The sequence below is a fragment of the Poromitra crassiceps genome, assembly GCF_964638095.1.
Source record: "Poromitra crassiceps genome assembly, chromosome: 11".
NCBI lineage: Eukaryota > Metazoa > Chordata > Actinopteri > Beryciformes > Melamphaidae > Poromitra > Poromitra crassiceps.
Window position 1 is genome coordinate 28,114,587 of NC_139643.1, and position 18,741 is coordinate 28,133,327.

General features: G+C 47.5%; 1 protein-coding gene across 3 annotated transcripts in view; it reads right to left on the reverse strand.

Annotated features, from left to right (window-relative positions):
* Positions 1-18,741, reverse strand: part of LOC310785600 (triple functional domain protein-like) — a 48,157-nt gene that overhangs the window by 8,120 nt on the left and 21,296 nt on the right. For 2 of the 3 annotated variants that reach the window (XM_083646727.1, XM_083646726.1), the window contains exons 25-41: positions 18,371-18,614; positions 18,037-18,144; positions 17,384-17,577; positions 16,722-16,892; positions 11,955-12,103; positions 8,656-8,722; positions 8,185-8,288; positions 7,670-7,739; positions 5,612-5,701; positions 5,403-5,495; positions 4,953-5,003; positions 4,636-4,713; positions 4,349-4,540; positions 3,565-3,745; positions 2,823-3,083; positions 2,213-2,721; positions 967-1,214 (exon numbers count right to left, since the gene is read on the reverse strand). In XM_083646727.1, the coding sequence (XP_083502853.1) occupies positions 967-1,214; positions 2,213-2,721; positions 2,823-3,083; positions 3,565-3,745; positions 4,349-4,540; positions 4,636-4,713; positions 4,953-5,003; positions 5,403-5,495; positions 5,612-5,701; positions 7,670-7,739; positions 8,185-8,288; positions 8,656-8,722; positions 11,955-12,103; positions 16,722-16,892; positions 17,384-17,577; positions 18,037-18,144; positions 18,371-18,614 (2,810 nt within the window). Of the gene's footprint in view, positions 1-966; positions 1,215-2,212; positions 2,722-2,822; positions 3,084-3,564; positions 3,746-4,348; positions 4,541-4,635; positions 4,714-4,952; positions 5,004-5,402; positions 5,496-5,611; positions 5,702-7,669; positions 7,740-8,184; positions 8,289-8,655; positions 8,723-11,954; positions 12,104-13,073; positions 13,170-16,721; positions 16,893-17,383; positions 17,578-18,036; positions 18,145-18,370; positions 18,615-18,741 lie in introns of all 3 variants that reach the window. The other variant, XM_083646728.1, reaches the window with a different exon arrangement.

The following is an 18,741-nucleotide window of genomic DNA, read 5'->3' on the forward strand; positions in this document are numbered from 1 at the left end:
GCTAGTTCGTTTGATGATATACTTATTGTAGAATTGAGTAAGACTGAAAACGTCTCTCCCTTTTCCTTCATAACTCGCACCTGGAAGCCAATGCAAGATGATATCAGATGTCTTACAGGTAACTATGGGACAGGATAGGTTTTCCCCAAAAACACAAAACACATAATTAAAGCAGGACTAACCCCCAAAACACTTTTATTTCAGATTTTAAACAACATATATGGCTTTTGGGGTGGTATGTAAAGGATTCTGGTCAAAATCTCCACATTTGAGACCAAACTGTTACAATTGTACAAACTGTATCATTTCATGCAGCAAAAGTGTTGCTATGGGTTCAAACCTGCTTTTCTTTTGGGGAGGGGGGGGCATTAAAATGAATGGCCGATTTGGTAGATCGTTATGTCACGGTGGTGTTTGCGCGTGGTGTACTTCAATGTCAATCAAATTGTATATTATCAGCTTTATTTGATGCATTCAAATGTAGCTCGAGCCCTTCCTGGGTGCTGGGACAATGCAAGGCATTGTGAGTAATCGGGTACTGTGGCTAATGCTAGTGGCTAACGTTAGTTATGTTACATGGCAGTAAAACGCCACTGAGTGACCAAATTGATATCACTTTTAACCATTTCGAGTAACGCTGTTTCCATACGGACCACCAGCGTTGGTTAGTTGTTTATAACGTGGCTGTATTTATAACGTACTCTGTCTCTGATACACTCTGATATGACGTTTTTCCTCTATGCGGAGGAAAAGTGCCATGGCGTCGTTTCTGGTTTATAATTCCTGTCTGAACACAGCCAAAGAGTATAGTGAGACAAGAGGAGACGATCTTCTGCTTCTTCCCTTGTTTTTTCAAATCAAGCAGAATGCTGTTTTGCCAGAAATCTGGGTGTTTAAGTCCCCCTTTAATAAAAAATAAAATAGTCGGCATGAAACAATAACGATAACTTCTATTCTATTTCTTACTTGATGGTTCCCTCGGGGCAGTCGGGGACGATGGCCGAGGTGTGTCCCAGCACGTATCCGGGGATCCAGCCCTCGGCGGCGGGGCCTTGCTCTGTGGCCGCCCTGAACACCAGGAACATGTTCTGCTGGTTGCTGGCCAGGATTTGGACCACCTCGCCCTGAATGACGCTGATCTCATCCTCCTTCACAGCCACGTAGTCCTGGGTCACCAACATGGTGGACACGCTACTGCTGCTGCTGCTTTCACTCTGCGCCGCGGGGAGAGAGGGAGGGCCGCGGAGAAGAGTTTTGTCAAACACACAAAGTGACGGGAACCTTTTTATTCTGGCCACAAATGAGCTTTTAATAGAAATGCACTCATTTCATTCAACAGATTTTCAAGTATGATCATAGGAAATGATCTCAGACAATTTCAAATCTAAAAATGCCATCACTTATATTAACACCGAGTCAGTGTTGGGCAAAATACAACTATGATGACATACGATGGCATCCGAAGAATAATACACAACCTATTGGTGAGGGGAAGTGAGGAAAGTGAGAAAAGGCCAAAGCAGTAGAGAAAGACAAAGGACAAACACTGGAAATAGTTGTGTTTTTTTTCTGTCTGCCGGGTACAATCTTCAGAAAGGGTTAGAGTGAAGCGCAAGAGACAAAACAGAGATTCGTGATGTTCTTCTTAGAGAAAACACAAAGAAATCGGATGGAGAGAAGCAGGGGGAAGCTCGTCTTTGTTGGAGTGGCTCCAGGAAAAGATGGAGGCAGAGGAGAGTTAGAAAAGGTTTGAGAGGAAATCTCAGTCCAGGCCGTTTGTGGGCGGAGCCACAAACGCTGGGAGGTTAGTTTTGCGGAACAGTGACATTTCAGCAACACGCCCATGAAGACAGCAGGAAGTGAAGGACGGCCAAGAGGAAGCCAGGTGTTAGTAACAAGCTTTGTTAAAGCTGTAAATCTAGAGACAGCCTCGATAGGGATCATTGAAAAGTTGAACCTGCTCCGCCAGAGAAGTGTAGAACCGTGTTAGAAACTGTGCAAATGTTTTGCTAGGGATTAGAGAGTCTTCAGAGATTGTCTAAAGAGGGAGATGTTGAAGAGCAGTGAAAGTTGTGTAGTAGAGGACGGATTAGTAGCGCTGGCTGCAGCAGGACAGGAGACAGCAGGCAGACAGGACAGACTGGGCCCTCCAGGTTAGTTTGGAAAGCGTTAGGCCGGCAGCCCGGGCCGGGTCCGCGGGTCGGAGTCTTACCCCATTACTCTGGGTGGACTGGATGGACTGCTCGCTGGCCGACGAGCACGTGCTCATGCGGTCGGCCTCCTTGCTGTGCGTGGAGTGTCTGTGGGTTTGGCTTTGACTCCCGGATCCGGTCTGGGTCTGGTTTTGGTTCTGACGGACTGGAGAGTCGCCCGCCTCCCCCGGGAAGGTGAACGAGCCAGGCCGGCTGGCCGGAGAGCCCGGCATGGAGCTCCAGAATCCGGACCCGGACTTCTGGCCGGGGCTGGGAGGGGGAGGTGGCAGGACGTCTTTGCCGAAGGCGGGAGTGGCCAGGGGCGGGGCCATGGGGGAGACGGCGCCTGGCCGAGGTTTAGATGAGGGGGTCGTGGGCAGCGGCCCCACTGTGGCGCGGGGAATGGGCGCTACAGCGCTGGCAGGGGTGGGGGTCTGTGCTTGGTCGTCTGGGGCCTGGATGGGGCGCTTTCCCTGGGGGCTACCCCCTGGAGGGATCAGGGGAGGAGGGACGGGACGGGGGGACGAACCTGGATCACAAGCGAGCAAAACTCACACCTCAGTTACATCGTTCTTTATGCCATAAAAAAGGCACATTTCACACATTATGAGCCATACAGAGGATCCATACCTGACATCTTGTTGGGGCCGTCGGTGTCGGCCCCGGGGTGGTGGCGTAGGGGCTGGGGCAGACGGGACGGCTGGGGGATCCTGGAGGGCCGACGAGAGCCACCCTGGGGCCCCGCGGGAATGGGGGTACCCTGGGAAACTCCACCTCCAGGGGGCACGCTGGGCGCACTGCTGACCCCAGCTGGAGCTCCCACGCTGGGTACGCAATGCCCGCCGCTCGCCCCCACGTGGTTCCTCTGGTACTCGATTGGGGAGGTCAGAGCTGGAATTAGGAGGGAGAGGGTAAGATAACGGCTATGTTAATGAACTGTTCCTTCCTTAAAAGTTGTCCTTTGTGTGTGTGTGTGTGTGTCAGCCTACCATTGAGAAGTTGTACTCTGTGTGTGTCAGCCTACCATTGATGAAGTTGTCCTCTGTGTGTGTGTGTGTGTGTGTGTGTTTCAGCCTACCATTGAGGAAGTTGTCCTCTGTGTGTGTGTGTGTGTGTGTGTTTCAGCCTACCATTGAGGAAGTTGTACTCTGTGTGTGTGTGTGTGTGTGTGTGTGTGTGTTTCAGCCTACCATTGAGGAAGTTGTACTCTGTGTGTGTCAGCCTACCATTGAGGAAGTTGTCCTCTGTGTGTTTGTGTGTGTCAGCCTACCATTGAGGAAGTTGTCCTCTGTGTGTGTGTGTGTGTGTGTGTGTGTGTGTGTGTGTGTGTGTGCATGTGTGTGTGCGTGCATGTGTGTGTGTGTCAGCCTACCGTTGAGGAAGTTGCGCTGGCTCTCCAGGATCTGGTTGATCTGCAGGGTCCAGACCTGCCGCACACCCGGGTGGTTGGAGTGCAGCACGAAGGACTCGATGATGCCGTTGGTCGACCGAGACATGAGCATGAATTTACAGGGGTTGCCTTCCACGTTCTCCTCCAGCCCTAAACAGCTTACCTACAGAGACCCAAAGGTAGGCAAACCACTATTGTTACATTTTCAAAACCGTGCAAGGAAATAGCAGTTAGAATTATATTTACTTTGCGAGCTTCAACTAGCCTCTTTACCCCCCAAATCCACTGACCTTTCTAGTGTCTTCAATTAGTATGTGACAGGAGAGTGATCAGACCATCCTTCCCTTAGTATTCTATTAGTTATGTGGATAGTAGGGCTGTACCGAATATCATCTTTTCACATTCAATATTCTATTGAGGTTTCCCATGAATATTCGAATGTCTGACTCTGCCGTGACATCGTGACTTAAAAAAAAATCCTCAATTTGAACAAAGTGATTCATCGGATTAAATGTGAGCTAGTCTTTTTGTTAGATCAACTGTCTTTAATGAATGTAACTGCAGTGAAAATTACACAGGACAAATCTTGTACTAGGATTATGTCTGGTTTTCTCAATCAACCATTCATGTGCATTAAGCTCTGGTAGTTTCACAATATGCAGGCTATTAGAACAATTCAAGATACACACAATCACACAAGCCACACACTAACAGAAGGATAACTGTCAACTGCGCTGAGCTTGGCTGGGACTCATGTATCCATTACCTTGATGCTGTTTCTATAGAGGAAGCCAGGCATGGAGAAGCCTCTCTTCTTGTCCAGGGGCTCGCTGAAGATCACCAGCTGCTCAAAGAGGAAGACTCTCCTCTCCTTCATGCGGCCCAGGAGGCTGCCCTCCGGGTCGGCCACCAGGAACGTGTCCTGGAGCAAGAGGCGGCCCTGGGCCACCATCTTCCCCTGGGAAGGGAGATAGAGAAGACATGTTATTGCAGAAGGTTTGGTACAATTTATAGCGTCAGTCCTGTCATTCACAATGTCATGTGATTTCTTACATCAAATCCCTGAAGCCGGCCGACATTCATCATATCGTTGCACCTTTTTGGCACGATGCACATCACCTCCACGGCTTTCTGCAACAGTCACAAAGCAACGCATAGTTGATGGGATTGCTGAACATGTTTGACTTGACTGAAAGTGTTTTAGGTGGGTGGGGGGACATGCAGTAGATATGATGATCATCATACGTTTTTTTTTGTTGCACCTTTACTCATTATTTGTGAGGACTACTGTAATGGACCATCTTCTATAAAAAAAAAAAAAGTATATAAAAAAAAAAAGTGTTTTAGGAGAGCTGCAACTCATAGCTTACCTCCAACTCCACAGACTCCAGCCCAGCCTTTTTAGACAGTTTCAGGAAATCCTAAAACAGAGAATTGTGTAAGATAGTATAAACATCTTGGTTCCTGTTCTAACACATTATAATGGCACCACTGTATGCAAAATGTCAATTCCAAACGGCGTCTGTGGGTTGAACGAGACACTATTGGGAAACACTAGGATCTGTTTGGATGATAAGAAGAAGTTCCAAGTGCGAAACTAACAGAAAAGAGAAAAAGATGTGGGTCTGTATTTGACTCTTTTTGAGTCTATTATAGAGTGTAGGAGATTGTAAATTGAGAAGAAAAACATGCCTTTATAGGCAGTAGATGGTGGTAACGCAACAATATATGGATGCCAGATGTCATTGAGTCAAAAGAGGAGGGGGAAAAACACAGCAGCTTATGCTTTGCTGCCCCCTGCTGTACTGCAGCGGACCAACCTTGAGCAGCAGCTGGTACTTCATGATCCTCTGGACCGGCTTGATGAGCAGGTCGGTGATCTGCAGCCTGTGGCCCAGACGCTGCTTCAGGTCCTGCATGGGGTCAGAGGTCAGAGAGCTGAGGTCAGTTAAGGGGTTACATGTGGAGGGAGGCTCTCAGGAGCTGCTGTGGGTCTGAGAAGGTTGGCTTTTTAAAGAAGGGGCTGTACCTCGAAGTAGGTGTCGATGTACTCTGAGACGATGTGCTCTGACTTGGGCTTGTTCTGACAGTACACGATGTACATGTTCAGTCGCCGCTCCTGCATACAAAACACACAGACACGCGCGCGCGCGCGCACACACACACACACACACACACACGCAGTTTAACACCTGGGGCCAGTTGCACCAAGTGGTCTTAACTATGCCTGGTCGTAACTCCTACGTCGGTCTTAGTTAAGACCAGTCTTTAGAGTGGATTTACGCCTGTTGCACCAACAGGGCTTACGTCTGGTCTTAAAGTCCCTGGAAACCAAAATCCACAAAAACGTTCTAACTATGTTATTTAGGGTCTTATGTTAGTAACTGTCTGCCTCAGAAATTATTATACATTACTTTCAACCCAAAGCCTTAAAATCGACACTTTTCTACAAGATTCTACAAAGTACTTCCTCATTGAAGAGAGCAGTGCGTGAGGTGCTAAAATGCAGGAGCTTATGACGTCATAAGCTCTATATAACCTTTGTACACGCGCGCAACTCGCCCTACTGTGTGTGTGTGTGTGTGTGTGAGTAACTTCGCGTCACCAGGCTGTGTCGAGCGCTATGCTGTTCTCTCTCTCTCTCTCTCTCTCTCTCACTAGTCCCGAGAGAGAGAGAGAGAGAGAGAGAGAGAGAGAGAGGAGAGAGAGAGAGAGAGAGAGAGAGGAGAGAGAGAGAGAGAGAGAGGTGTGTGCGTGTGCGTGCGCGTGCATGTGTCTGTCTGTGAATATATGTGTGTCAGATTTCTCTCTCTCTCTCTCTCTCTGTCTCTCCCTCTCTCTCTCGGTCTCTCCCTCTCTCCCAGGTATAATTACCTGCTAGAACAGAGAGAGAGAGCACACAGAGTGGGAGACAGACACGCTGTGGGGGCAAAGAACAGACAGAGATCTCTTCCTCTCAGAGCCGCGGAGCAACGCGCGAACACACACACACACACACACACACACACACACACACACACGGTGTGTGCACTCATCTCTCTTTCTCTCTTTCTCCGTTTCCCTCCCCCCCTCTCTCTCGCGCTCTCCGAGAGACAGAAATTTCCCTGCTGTAGACTGGACACGCCCACACATTCCGCGGGAGAAAATACACTCTAAAAAATAATGAAATCTCATGAGTTTTGCCATGGCTGTCAAACCTAAATTTATATACTTTGCGACGTTCATCATCGTTCAAATTCGGCTGGTGGCTTATTAACATAGGATCCTGTGATGTGATGAACTCAAAATGCTAAATAATAAAGAAATATTTCTGGTTTCCAGGGACTTTAACTACGTCGGTCGTAGCAATGCGCGTCCATGTGAATTGCCGGGGAATGCCCCCTGATTGGCCCAAAAATGTGCCTCGCGACCTGCTTGGAGCATCACTGTGCCACTACGCTCTATCAGCCACTACTGTATGTGCATCACTACACCCTCCCTCCTCCTACCCTCCCTCGCTCCGGGGGAAAATGGCGGCGATTGAGTGCCAGACAGTCTGAATGTAATTGAATGTAACGTTCCCAATTCTATGTATTAAATTCTAAAAAACGACCCTCAACATTTGGGAAGGCTAAGCCACACAACTAGTTTGTTATAATTGAACGTCATGCTTCGAAGGCGACTTTACGACGATGAGGACGGTGAGGACTCAATCACCGCAGGTCTCCGCTGATAGACTACCACGGAGATCTACAGGCACAGGCACCTTACGCCTCCTCCTGACCAGGCGTAATATTTATGACCGGTCTTAGTGAGAAAAAAGGCTTACGCCCTGTCGGTGCAACCGGCGTAGCTGTTAGGTCGTAAAGTTACGACCAGCTTAGCTTAAGACCAGTCGTAGACCACTTGGTGCAACTGGCCCCTGGTGTTTATATGTATCCAGATCAAGAAGTTTGAAACCTAGCTTATTTCCCGGTAGCAATTGTATTAGCATCACACTGCAACAGGAAGTTATCTAGGGGCAACTTAGAGTGTTTATGTTGTCAAGTTGAAAGCGTCTAGACACAGTGTACAAACAAAGACACATGGGCGTCCACCGAGGACTAACCTGTTTGACAAAGAGCGCTGCTAGTCTGTCGGGGTCCTCCAAACACTTCTCCAACTCACCCAGGAAGAAACTGAGCAGGACAGAGACACCAGGAGAAAGGAAACGTGAGTTGCCAGTGAGTGCCAGTAAATGTTGTAACTTTGATATTTCCTTTTATACGAGACAATATCATATGCTTATTTAACACAATCAGCACAATAGCTACAAAATGCATTACCTCATCAAATGGCGATTAAGACTTTTAATACTTTTTAAGGGCCTTAATTTTCCCTAAATTGATTGAGCAAATTTTTATACTTTTCAAAGACCCCGCGGATACCCTGTTTTATGCTCTTTTTTTCTTACTAAAACTAGGGACAGGTAGATCAACTTGTTGAGTGAAGTGTTTACTATGTTAACTTACATTGTCCCAATCAAATAAATATTTTATAAATAAATTAAACAATCACTAGTGAGAAAACACTGTTCTCTGTATGTGTGTGTGTGTGTGTGTGTGTGTGTGTGTGGCTGCCTACTCTTTGTGCCAGTCGTAGATTTGGTGGATGTTGCCGAAGACGATCTTGTCCTTCCCTTTCATGTCATCAGGGACACCCTCCTCCTTCATGCGGCTCATGTAGCCCTGAAGGGGGCGACACACAAGAGGAGCAGGTCACACAATCTGCATACACATTAGAGTACATACACAAGACTTTTCTAATGGTAGTTATAGGAGCAATTCCACCAATGAAATGAATGTGAAAATGAAAAGGCTACATTTTTTGTTTAGTGTAACACTAAGAACCTGCAACACTTTTGAGATCTCCAAGACTGAATTGAATATTTAAAAGCTGTATTCAGCAATTAAGGACTTTTACAGTGTAACAGTGTTACAGACAGACTGACTGGGATGCGCGCGCACACACGCACGCATGCACACGCACGCATACACACACACACACACACACACGCACACACACACACACGGTACTGATAACACCTAATCTCACCTCCACCACCAAGCCGAGGTCTCGGATGTAATCTCTCTCCGTCTCCACTAACTCCAGCAGGATGTAACTGCAGCAAGAGAAACAAACAGCAAGCGGTCGGGTCAAACGCCCCCCAAAAAACCATCAGAGTGTCACGTTATGTGTGTGAGGGAGAGGAGCAGAGAGGCCTACTGTCTTTATTTCAGGATGCTGGTCTTAAAACATCAGAGTGGAACATTATGTGTGTGAGGGAGAGAAGCAGAGAGGCCTACTGAGTGTAATGTTATGTGTGTGAGGGAGAGGAGCAGAGAGGCCTACTGAGTATAACGTTATGTGTGTGAGGGAGAGAAGCAGAGAGGCCTACTGAGTATAACGTTATGTGTGTGAGGGAGAGGAGCAGAGGCCTACTGAGTATAATGTTATGTGTGTGAGGGAGAGAAGCAGAGAGGCCTACTGAGTGTAATGTTATGTGTGTGAGGGAGAGAAGCAGAGAGGCCTACTGAGTGTAATGTTATGTGTGTGAGGGAGAGGAGCAGAGAGGCCTACTGTCTTTATTTCAGGATGCTGGTCTTAAAACATCAGAGTGGAACATTATGTGTGTGAGGGAGAGGAGCAGAGAGGCCTACGGTCTCTTCCTGAGGATGCTGGTCGAGAGTGTAACGTTATGTGTGTGAGGGAGAGGAGCAGAGAGGCCTACTGTCTTTATTTCAGGATGCTGGTCTTAAAACATCAGAGTGGAACATTATGTGTGTGAGGGAGAGGAGCAGAGAGGCCTACTGAGTGTAATGTTATGTGTGTGAGGGAGAGAAGCAGAGAGGCCTACTGAGTGTAATGTTATGTGTGTGAGGGAGAGGAGCAGAGAGGCCTACTGTCTTTATTTCAGGATGCTGGTCTTAAAACATCAGAGTGGAACATTATGTGTGTGAGGGAGAGGAGCAGAGAGGCCTACTGAGTGTAATGTTATGTGTGTGAGGGAGAGAAGCAGAGAGGCCTACTGAGTGTAATGTTATGTGTGTGAGGGAGAGAAGCAGAGAGGCCTACTGAGTATAATGTTATGTGTGTGAGGGAGAGGAGCAGAGAGGCCTACTGAGTATAATGTTATGTGTGTGAGGGAGAGAAGCAGAGAGGCCTACTGAGTATAATGTTATGTGTGTGAGGGAGAGAAGCAGAGAGGCCTACTGAGTATAATGTTATGTGTGTGAGGGAGAGGAGCAGAGAGGCCTACTGAGTATAATGTTATGTGTGTGAGGGAGAGGAGCAGAGAGGCCTACTGAGTATAATGTTATGTGTGTGAGGGAGAGAAGCAGAGAGGCCTACTGAGTATAATGTTATGTGTGTGAGGGAGAGGAGCAGAGAGGCCTACTGAGTATAATGTTATGTGTGTGAGGGAGAGGAGCAGAGAGGCCTACTGAGTATAATGTTATGTGTGTGAGGGAGAGAAGCAGAGAGGCCTACTGAGTATAACGTTATGTGTGTGAGGGAGAGGAGCAGAGAGGCCTACTGAGTATAATGTTATGTGTGTGAGGGAGAGGAGCAGAGGCCTACTGAGTATAACGTTATGTGTGTGAGGGAGAGGAGCAGAGAGGCCTACTGAGTATAACGTTATGTGTGTGAGGGAGAGAAGCAGAGAGGCCTACTGAGTGTAACGTTATGTGTGTGAGGGAGAGGAGCAGAGAGGCCTACTGAGTGTAACGTTATGTGTGTGAGGGAGAGGAGCAGAGAGGCCTACTGAGTGTAACGTTATGTGTGTGAGGGAGAGGAGCAGAGAGGCCTACTGAGTGTAACGTTATGTGTGTGAGGGAGAGGAGCAGAGAGGCCTACCGAGTGTAACGTTATGTGTGTGAGGGAGAAGCAGAGAGGCCTACTGAGTGTAACGTTATGTGTGTGAGGAAGAGAAGCAGAGGCCTACTGAGTGTAACGTTATGTGTGTGAGGGAGAGAAGCAGAGAGGCCTACTGAGTGTAACGTTATGTGTGTGAGGGAGAGGAGCAGAGAGGCCTACTGAGTAGAGAGCTGCGCGGGCCTGAAATCTCGGCCCGAGCCCTCCCCGGCCCGTGACATGCAGGCCCGTGCCCGACCCGGCCTGGATGAGTCATGAAATGAATTGGCCCGAGCCCGTTGCGAGGCCCGACATCAATATCACGATATGACGACACATCTCTCTCTCCCTCTCTGTGCATGCCGCTGAACTCGTTGGTCCAAAACGTTGCTAGACTGTGTTGCCTAAAGACAAACACTGCAGCTTTCTCTCTGTCTCTCTCTCCCCCTCTCACACACGCTACCGTGGCCATCAAAATCCACACATATTGTCTCGAGAAAGAGCACGTTAGATCGTTTAATTGCCAACAGCAACAATGCCCACAAACTGAAACATTATGTCACTCAAGCATATATCGAAATTAAAACAGCAGACTTACCGTTTATAGCTGCATTGAATAACGTCACATTAGTGTCCTCACAATGTATGGTAGATGGGTTCGTTTTGAACAGGTTGAAATGAGCTTTCCCTACTGCAGTGGGGACTGTTTAACTCTCCCCTCGCAAACTTTGTTTTATGTCCATCGATCTTATTTCTCTCTCACGACACGGACACGGACACACGCGACTTGTTTTGTTGTTGTTTTTTACGCTGACAGCATGCTGACTGAACGGTGGATTGTGGACTGGAGTGGCAGACTAACGTCACGGTGAGGGTGTGTGTGTCTGTGTGTGTGGCTGTGGCTAGGCGAGTGTCTGTGCAGTGTGCGCTCCTCCTCTTTGTCTGACTGCTCTGCTGTGTAAAATCAAGCGAGTAATACAACGTTATTTTATTTAATTATTGAAAAACGGCCCGACCCCGGCCCGGCCCGGACCTATTAATTAAAAAAAAAGAAAAAACGAGCCCGGCCTTGGCCCGTATTGGCAGGCCCGAGGGGCCCGCGAGGGTACCCTCGGGTTTGCAGCTCTCTACTACTGAGTATAATGTTATGTGTGTGAGGGAGAGAAGCAGAGAGGCCTACTGAGTGTAACGTTATGTGTGTGAGGGAGAGGAGCAGAGAGGCCTACTGAGTGTAACGTTATGTGTGTGAGGGAGAGAAGCAGAGAGGCCTACTGAGTGTAACGTTATGTGTGTGAGGGAGAGGAGCAGAGAGGCCTACTGAGTATAATGTTATGTGTGTGAGGGAGAGGAGCAGAGAGGCCTACTGAGTGTAACGTTGTGTGTGTGAGGGAGAGGAGCAGAGAGGCCTACTGAGTGTAACGTTATGTGTGTGAGGGAGAGAAGCAGAGAGGCCTACTGAGTGTAACGTTATGTGTGTGAGGGAGAGAAGCAGAGAGGCCTACTGTCTTTTCTTCAGGACGCTGGTCTTGCGCTCGTCCATCTCGTCGATGGGGGAGGAGGAGGAGAGGAGTGAGTTGTCGGAGGGGTTGAAGGAGGGAGAGCTGCTGTCTCCCTGTTCCACTGACAGAGAGCTGGGTCTGTCCTCCAGAGCCTGCCCCACCCGGGAGAACCAAGAGTGTAAGTGCATGCATGTGAGAGGAGGAACGAAGGACACGCAAACGCGAAAGAAAGAAAGGAAGAAAGAAAGGAAGGAACAAAGGAAGAAAGAAAGAAAATCACCAGTTTTTCTTTGTTTCAGGAGAAGAGAGACCAAACTGAATGATTTTCTCTCCCATGGGCCATTGTGCCTCTTCAAATGTACCTTCTACATTTACATTTAAGGCATTAAATTGATGTTATTATCCACATAGTGGCGGCAAATTTAATCAAATTGAATGCAACATTCTAAGTCTTATGCTAATACCAGTCAGGGTGAAATCTAAGAGCAGTTACGCCACTGAAGTGTATGTGAAAATGAAGATAACTATCCTGATCAGAATATTCATTTCCCAGAACTAAAGACACCCTGTGTCTCTCTGGAGTGACTTAGAATGAGTTGACTGTCTGTCTCTGGTGGGACATGAAGATTAATCTTGAGATTAAAGCAGCTACGGGGAACTTTCATTTTGTGTTTAATGTAGCGGTCCCTGTGGACAAAAGCAGTACTGTTCGCCTGAGACGGAAACTTCATTTCCTGAAGACCGAGTCCCCGCCCCCCCCCCCCGACCGGGCTGTCCGAGCTGCGGCAGGCCAGCCAGGGCTTCTCTGAGACAGCGAGCCTCCCCTCCTGTATTATTTACTGTATAAGGTTGACGTCACTGACGTTCATTCGGCAGCCGGAACAAAAATTACAATCAGTTTCACACGGACGTAAGACGTGACGGACGCTATGCGATGATACCCTGCCCAGGGGCATTTTTAGAAACACTATAGAAATCGCCGATCGCCTCACCGATGGTCTCATTTGCTGATGTAGGTCGGATGTAAGGCATCGGTAGACTTTTTAGACTGTATCATAGCCGGTTAAACGTTCCCCGTAGCCGCTTTAAGCCTGTGCTTGTTTCCCCTCTGTATGTCCCTACCATCTTGCTTTTGACCAGCTCCTCGATGGCGCTCACCAGCTCGGCGGCACTGGGTGTCTCGGAGCTGGACGGACGTACCGACAGACGGGACGAGGTCTGGGCAGAGACGGAAGCAGGGAAGAGAGTGATGAGCATGGGAGACGTGCACCACGCACAGTCCAACGCCTACTGCCACTAACTCTGTTCTTTAGCTGCTGGGATGAATCCAACTCTGTGTTTTCCAACAGGGATGTCGGGTTTCTCAGGAGGTTAGTTACTCAGACTCAAGTTACTAGGGTTGTACATTTCCGGAAACTTTCTGGAAATGTTCCACAGGAAGTTAAGCTCAGGAATTTTGGAAATGTCACATTTTTATTCTATGTTCCCATAATTCAAAGTTGGAAACTTTCCATGGGAATTAATGAGAATATATGGGAATTAACTGGACATTTTGGGATAAGTTATACTAACCGACTGTATTTAACTTGTCATATACAGACAGATACATTTTGTTTTGTCATAAGCAGACATGCATTATTATTACTGTGCAAAAATGACATTTTTGGCCTATTAAATGGATTCCCTAATATATGTATCCCCCTTCCCCCCGAAAAAAGTGCATGCAACGGAGGACAAAACTAAATGTTTGTATTTATGTCTGGATATGACAAGGTAAGTACATTTAGTATAAATTAGCCCCACATTTCCAGTTAATTCCCATATAAGTTTCCAACCCTACAGTTGGACTGTAAAACAGCCTCTTCCTTAACCATAACATCTACAATAGTCAAATTATCTCTTTTATTTGAAAACTTCAAGGCTCAGTAAACTGATGAATTATGTGAATAGGTGAGTGCTTCTGTAAGTTGTGTTAAGCTATATTGTTTGCCATACATTTATGGACCAATGGATATTATTTAAATTGTAATATGTCATTCCATGTCATGTTTCTGTTGAGCTTCCTCGCAAGTTTCCATTTCTATTTAGATGTTGCTATTAAATATCAGTTTTTCTTGGTTATAGGTGAATGAAGGTTTTTATTTGAGTTATTTGAGTGAGCAAAATGACTTCTGGTGTGAAAAATGTATCAAAAGTGGAACGTTTTAAAAGCACAATGGTATTAATCAGGTAGATGTCAAGTCTTAACATTGGGCACATTTCAAAACAATGATTTTTAACCGGAAGAGAGATGTTTTGGCCAAATGAAACCCCGTTGCCGGGGGGGGGGTACGTCTTCAAAAAGAGTGAGGAGGAGTAGAAGTTTATGGGGGGTAAAAAAACAACAACAAAACAATGGAAAGTTAAAATAGGAGGATGAAAGTGGGGTGGACGGAATGAAAGATATGGGAAAAAAAGGTCAAATGTCGAGTGAAAGGGGTGTCCGTGTTGTGTGTGTTGAGGGGGGGGGGGCAATAAATAAGTTGACATTTTTAATGAAACCTTTTTGTTTTTTTGGGGTGACGATGAGTGGCCTTGGAAAGAAAGGAGAAAAGAAAGAGAGAATGAAAGGTATAAAGGTAGGTATAGATATATAGAACTCTCACCCTTGCTGTGCTGTGCTTCAAGACTTTTCCCCAATTTGGTTTTCTGGGCCGAGGCTTGTGTGCCCGTCTGGCCTCGCCAGCGTTTAAAGATGCCAATTACTCGCATGGGTAATGAGGTTAACGCACAGAGGGTAAAAGGGGAGTGACGACGAGTGGTGGGGGTGTGTTGGTTGTGGGATGGTGGGGGGATGCAGGGATGAAGAGGGGGGGGGGGGCGGGGGGGGGTTTGCTTGCAGTGCGGATCGTCGTCCTGGTGTGTGTGTGTGTGTGGGGGGGGGGGGGGGCACATGTTCTCTAGTGTTTATACGGACCGACGCCCGCTGTTTTTGAGCGACCGAACTGAACGACACCGAGCTCCTCCCAAACCTTTAAAAGACGAATGGGTAGAAGTAGAAAAAAAGAGAGAAAAAATGTGGTCTTGTGCTTTTTCTACCTGGCTCAAGAACAAATTCAAAAAGTCTCACAAATTGGTCCGAACGAGGCAAAACAGACTCCAGATCAGCAGGGACTAAAGGACTCTCGAATATGAGTTAAGCACATCCTCTCATTCCTTAAGTTTTCCCCCATGACCTGCCCTGCGACTAGCCGTTACAGTCGCGTGTCTAAGGAACTGGGTGGAAAACAGCAAAAGTCAAAGTAGTGAAAACAACAAAAAGAGTAAGAAAGTTTCCAAATTGAGCGAAATGCGAAAATTAGGTAGAGGTCATTCTAGAACATAGAGAAAGGTCAACTTAAGGAAAGAGGTTGAGTCTAAAAAAAAAAAGAAGCAAAAAAGCAGAGGGGAAGTAATACCTCCATTTCCCTTCAATCAGCTGTCGTGGAAACCAAAGAAAAAGAAAAAGGCTTTTGAAATCAGCAACTAAAGCTGAAGAGTGCCAAGAGGGGGGAGTGGGGGACAAGAGAGAATTGAAGAATTGACTGAGGGGGAAAGACAGAAAGGAGCTGGGAACTGGGAACTGGGAGCTGGGAACTTCAGATGGAGAGGTATGGAAACTGAGACAAAGCAAAGACAGGACATAAATCAAGGTAATGCTACAATGTGGCGAACAGCAAACGATACAACCAGGAAACAAAAAAACAAAAGAGAAACAGAAATTAGTGTCAGAGGCGTTTCCGGCTTTAGGCGAGATGAGTTGGATTACCTGAAGCTTTGCATTGCCTACTGCTTTAGAAGAGAAGGAAGAATAACGATGCAAAGAGACCAAGGGGAAGATAGTAATAAAAATGTTATGCAGAACGAAAACGCAGGAGTCACTCAAAAACAGTGTCAGGCAATGTCCTTTTTTTGAGGGGCAAAAGTGAGAGAGTAATACTGAGATGAGCGAAAATGTAATCTGTAGGAAGATAGGAACCAAAAATCATAACAGCAATGACAAGGAAGAGAGAAACTGCATAAGGAGTGACTCGGTTTATCCTAAAGAGGATAGCATTTAAAACCTGAGAACTATGATTGGAAGGCTTTCCTTAGAAATGCCTCACAAATATTACACAATATGCATGATATAATGTGTATTTTCACTTATTTAATTCTTCATAGAAATATGAAATTGTGCATCGTGTGATTTGGATTTTACCATCACTGATTTGATCATTACATCTATTCATCATACAAAGGATAAAAGGCAGTCACCCCGTTTTAGTTTGTACTCATTTTCTTGTACAAATTGTGCACTATTCAGTGATTGTTTCTGCTCTAGGGACTGTAATCTAATGGCATCAATGCAAGCAGAAAACCCTGTACACCCTAAAATCTGGGATAATATTTCCTCACAAGGAAGGTAAAAATGGGGCAATTATGTAAAGAAAATGTCTTCAAAATGTTATTATTGTTCTTGAATTCCCACTCCCCTTTTGAGATAAAACAAGAAATAGTGCTTAACGTACATTTTAGACATAAAATCCCAAATATATGCAATTCAAACTAATTTTGTAGCACCAGAAAATGAGATCAAAGTCAAGGAGGGTGAATACTTTAACATTTCTTACCCGGTCTCAAATCATGATTTCTCTTGTTCCCACTGTCACCTCTAACTCTGGCCTTCCCCTGTTCATCATCCCCCCTTCTGTCGACCCTTCCCCCTCCTGCCATGCACCTTCTCTGTCCCACTCTCCCCCTGCCCCTCACCTTGTCGTCCTGGGAGTCTGGCTGGAGCAGACTGTGCTGCTGGATGGCCATGGGCGGGGGCAGGGGCACAGAGTCGGCGCCCTCCTCGCCCTCCTCCTCCCCGCAGCTCTGCATGCCCGACGAGCTGGACTTGGACAGGGTGCCGCTGGACAGGCCCTCGTTACGAACCCTCTGCAACGCGCGCACGCACGCACGCACACACACACACACACACGCACACACACGCACGCACGCACACACACACACACACACACACGGGCGAGAGGCGAAAGACAAATAATACAATTCAGTGTGTGTAAGTGAGCGAATGAGAGAAACGGCTCCAGCACATGTTCCATTGTTAAATTCCTTCTCTTTTCTAGACCTTAATTTCTTGACTGCAGTTGAAGATTATAGTCAATATCCAATATGATTTGTGCTGATAGCGGCTGGGCAATCGGACCGTCAACTGGGCAACATAACTCTGCGCTACAACTCAAATCCAAAGGTGGAAGTAATTAGAATGACTCTCAGTACTATGATTGAGTATGTCTCTTCTGTGCGCTTGTACTTAATTTTTTTGTAAGTCAACAATGTGTACTTAAGTGCAGTATGCAGTATGCCATAGGGACTCCTGAACAGGAAGCGGAAGGCACTGTGTGAGGTGTTGTGTCTCCGCCCACCTCTTCCACGGTCTCGTCCTGAGGCGTGGCGGCGCTGTCGTCCGAGTCTTTCTGGGAGCCCATGGTCACCTCTCCGCTCTTCCGCACCTCGCGGCTCTTCTTGTGCTTGTGGGCCAGCTTCTTCACGTGGCCGTCCGCCTTGCCGCTGCTGAGCCGGCGCACCGGGCTGGTCAGCCACTTCCGCAGGGTGTTACCTGGGGAACACGCACCAAACGCACCTCAAGCTGAGAACACGGTAGAGCACAGTCATGAGGAAAGGGGTAGTGGAGGATAAACCCCCCGTAAACCTAGAGTTGTATTCGCAAGATCTACATACCTAAGCTGACACGCATCTTTATGGTATGAATTTCAGATTAGGTTGATTTATTAACTTAATTTGAAGGCTGATGTGCAAATATCTTCTGATTGAAGCTGTTGATGGCTGATATTTTGTGGCAATATTCAATATCTGTAAATTTGACTCATAGTCTCATGCCAAAAAACAGTATTTAGTGGTTCCCCAACTGTGGTTGTGAGCAGTAGCCCACAGCATTTCAGAGCTTAGTCAGCTGAGTGGACCGGGTACAGGTGATTACTGAGTGCACCGGGTACAGGTGATTACTGAGTGCACCGGGTACAGGTGAGTACTGAGTGGACCGGGTACAGGTCAGTACCTGGTCGTTTTGGCCCTGGCGAGGTGTGGGAGCCCATGCCGTGACCCGGCTGCAGAGTGGCCGACGAGCCGGGCATGATGGAGTCATTACTGCACACCGACAGCGTGTCTGAGAAGAGACAGAGTGACGCTACGGTTCAAAAGCTTGCTTCACAACACAGATGTTCACAAAGAGAGACGTGTGCACAATAGTATAATACAAAGCGGTAACATTGGTGCTCATGTTGTAGGAAAACGTACAATATTGTTTTGATTATGACATGTTAAAAACTTGTTGCAGCCACAGTACACAAAAAAACAAACTTAAACACATACACATCCCGCTGACACCGTACCTTTGTGGTTGAAGATGCCCTCCATCTCCATGGAGGACCTGGAGTGGGCGATGCAGAGCATGGCGCAGGGCAGCAGGCCCTCCTGGGCGGGGCAGCGGTCCGTGGTTCTGACCAAGCACCAGTCCGGCCTGTCGTGGCATCGCTCTAGAACCTCCACCGTCTGGCCGCGCCGCACCGTCAGCTCGTTGCTGTTGCCCGCCATGAAGTCGTGGATCACCACAGTCAGCTCGCAGCCACCAGACAGCTGGGGGAGGGGAGGGGGGAGGAGGGGAGGGGAGGGGAGGAGGGGAGGGGGGAGGAGGGGAGGGGAGGAGAGGAGGGGAGGGGGGAGGAGGGGAGGGGAGGGGAGGGGAGGAGGGGAGGGGAGGGGA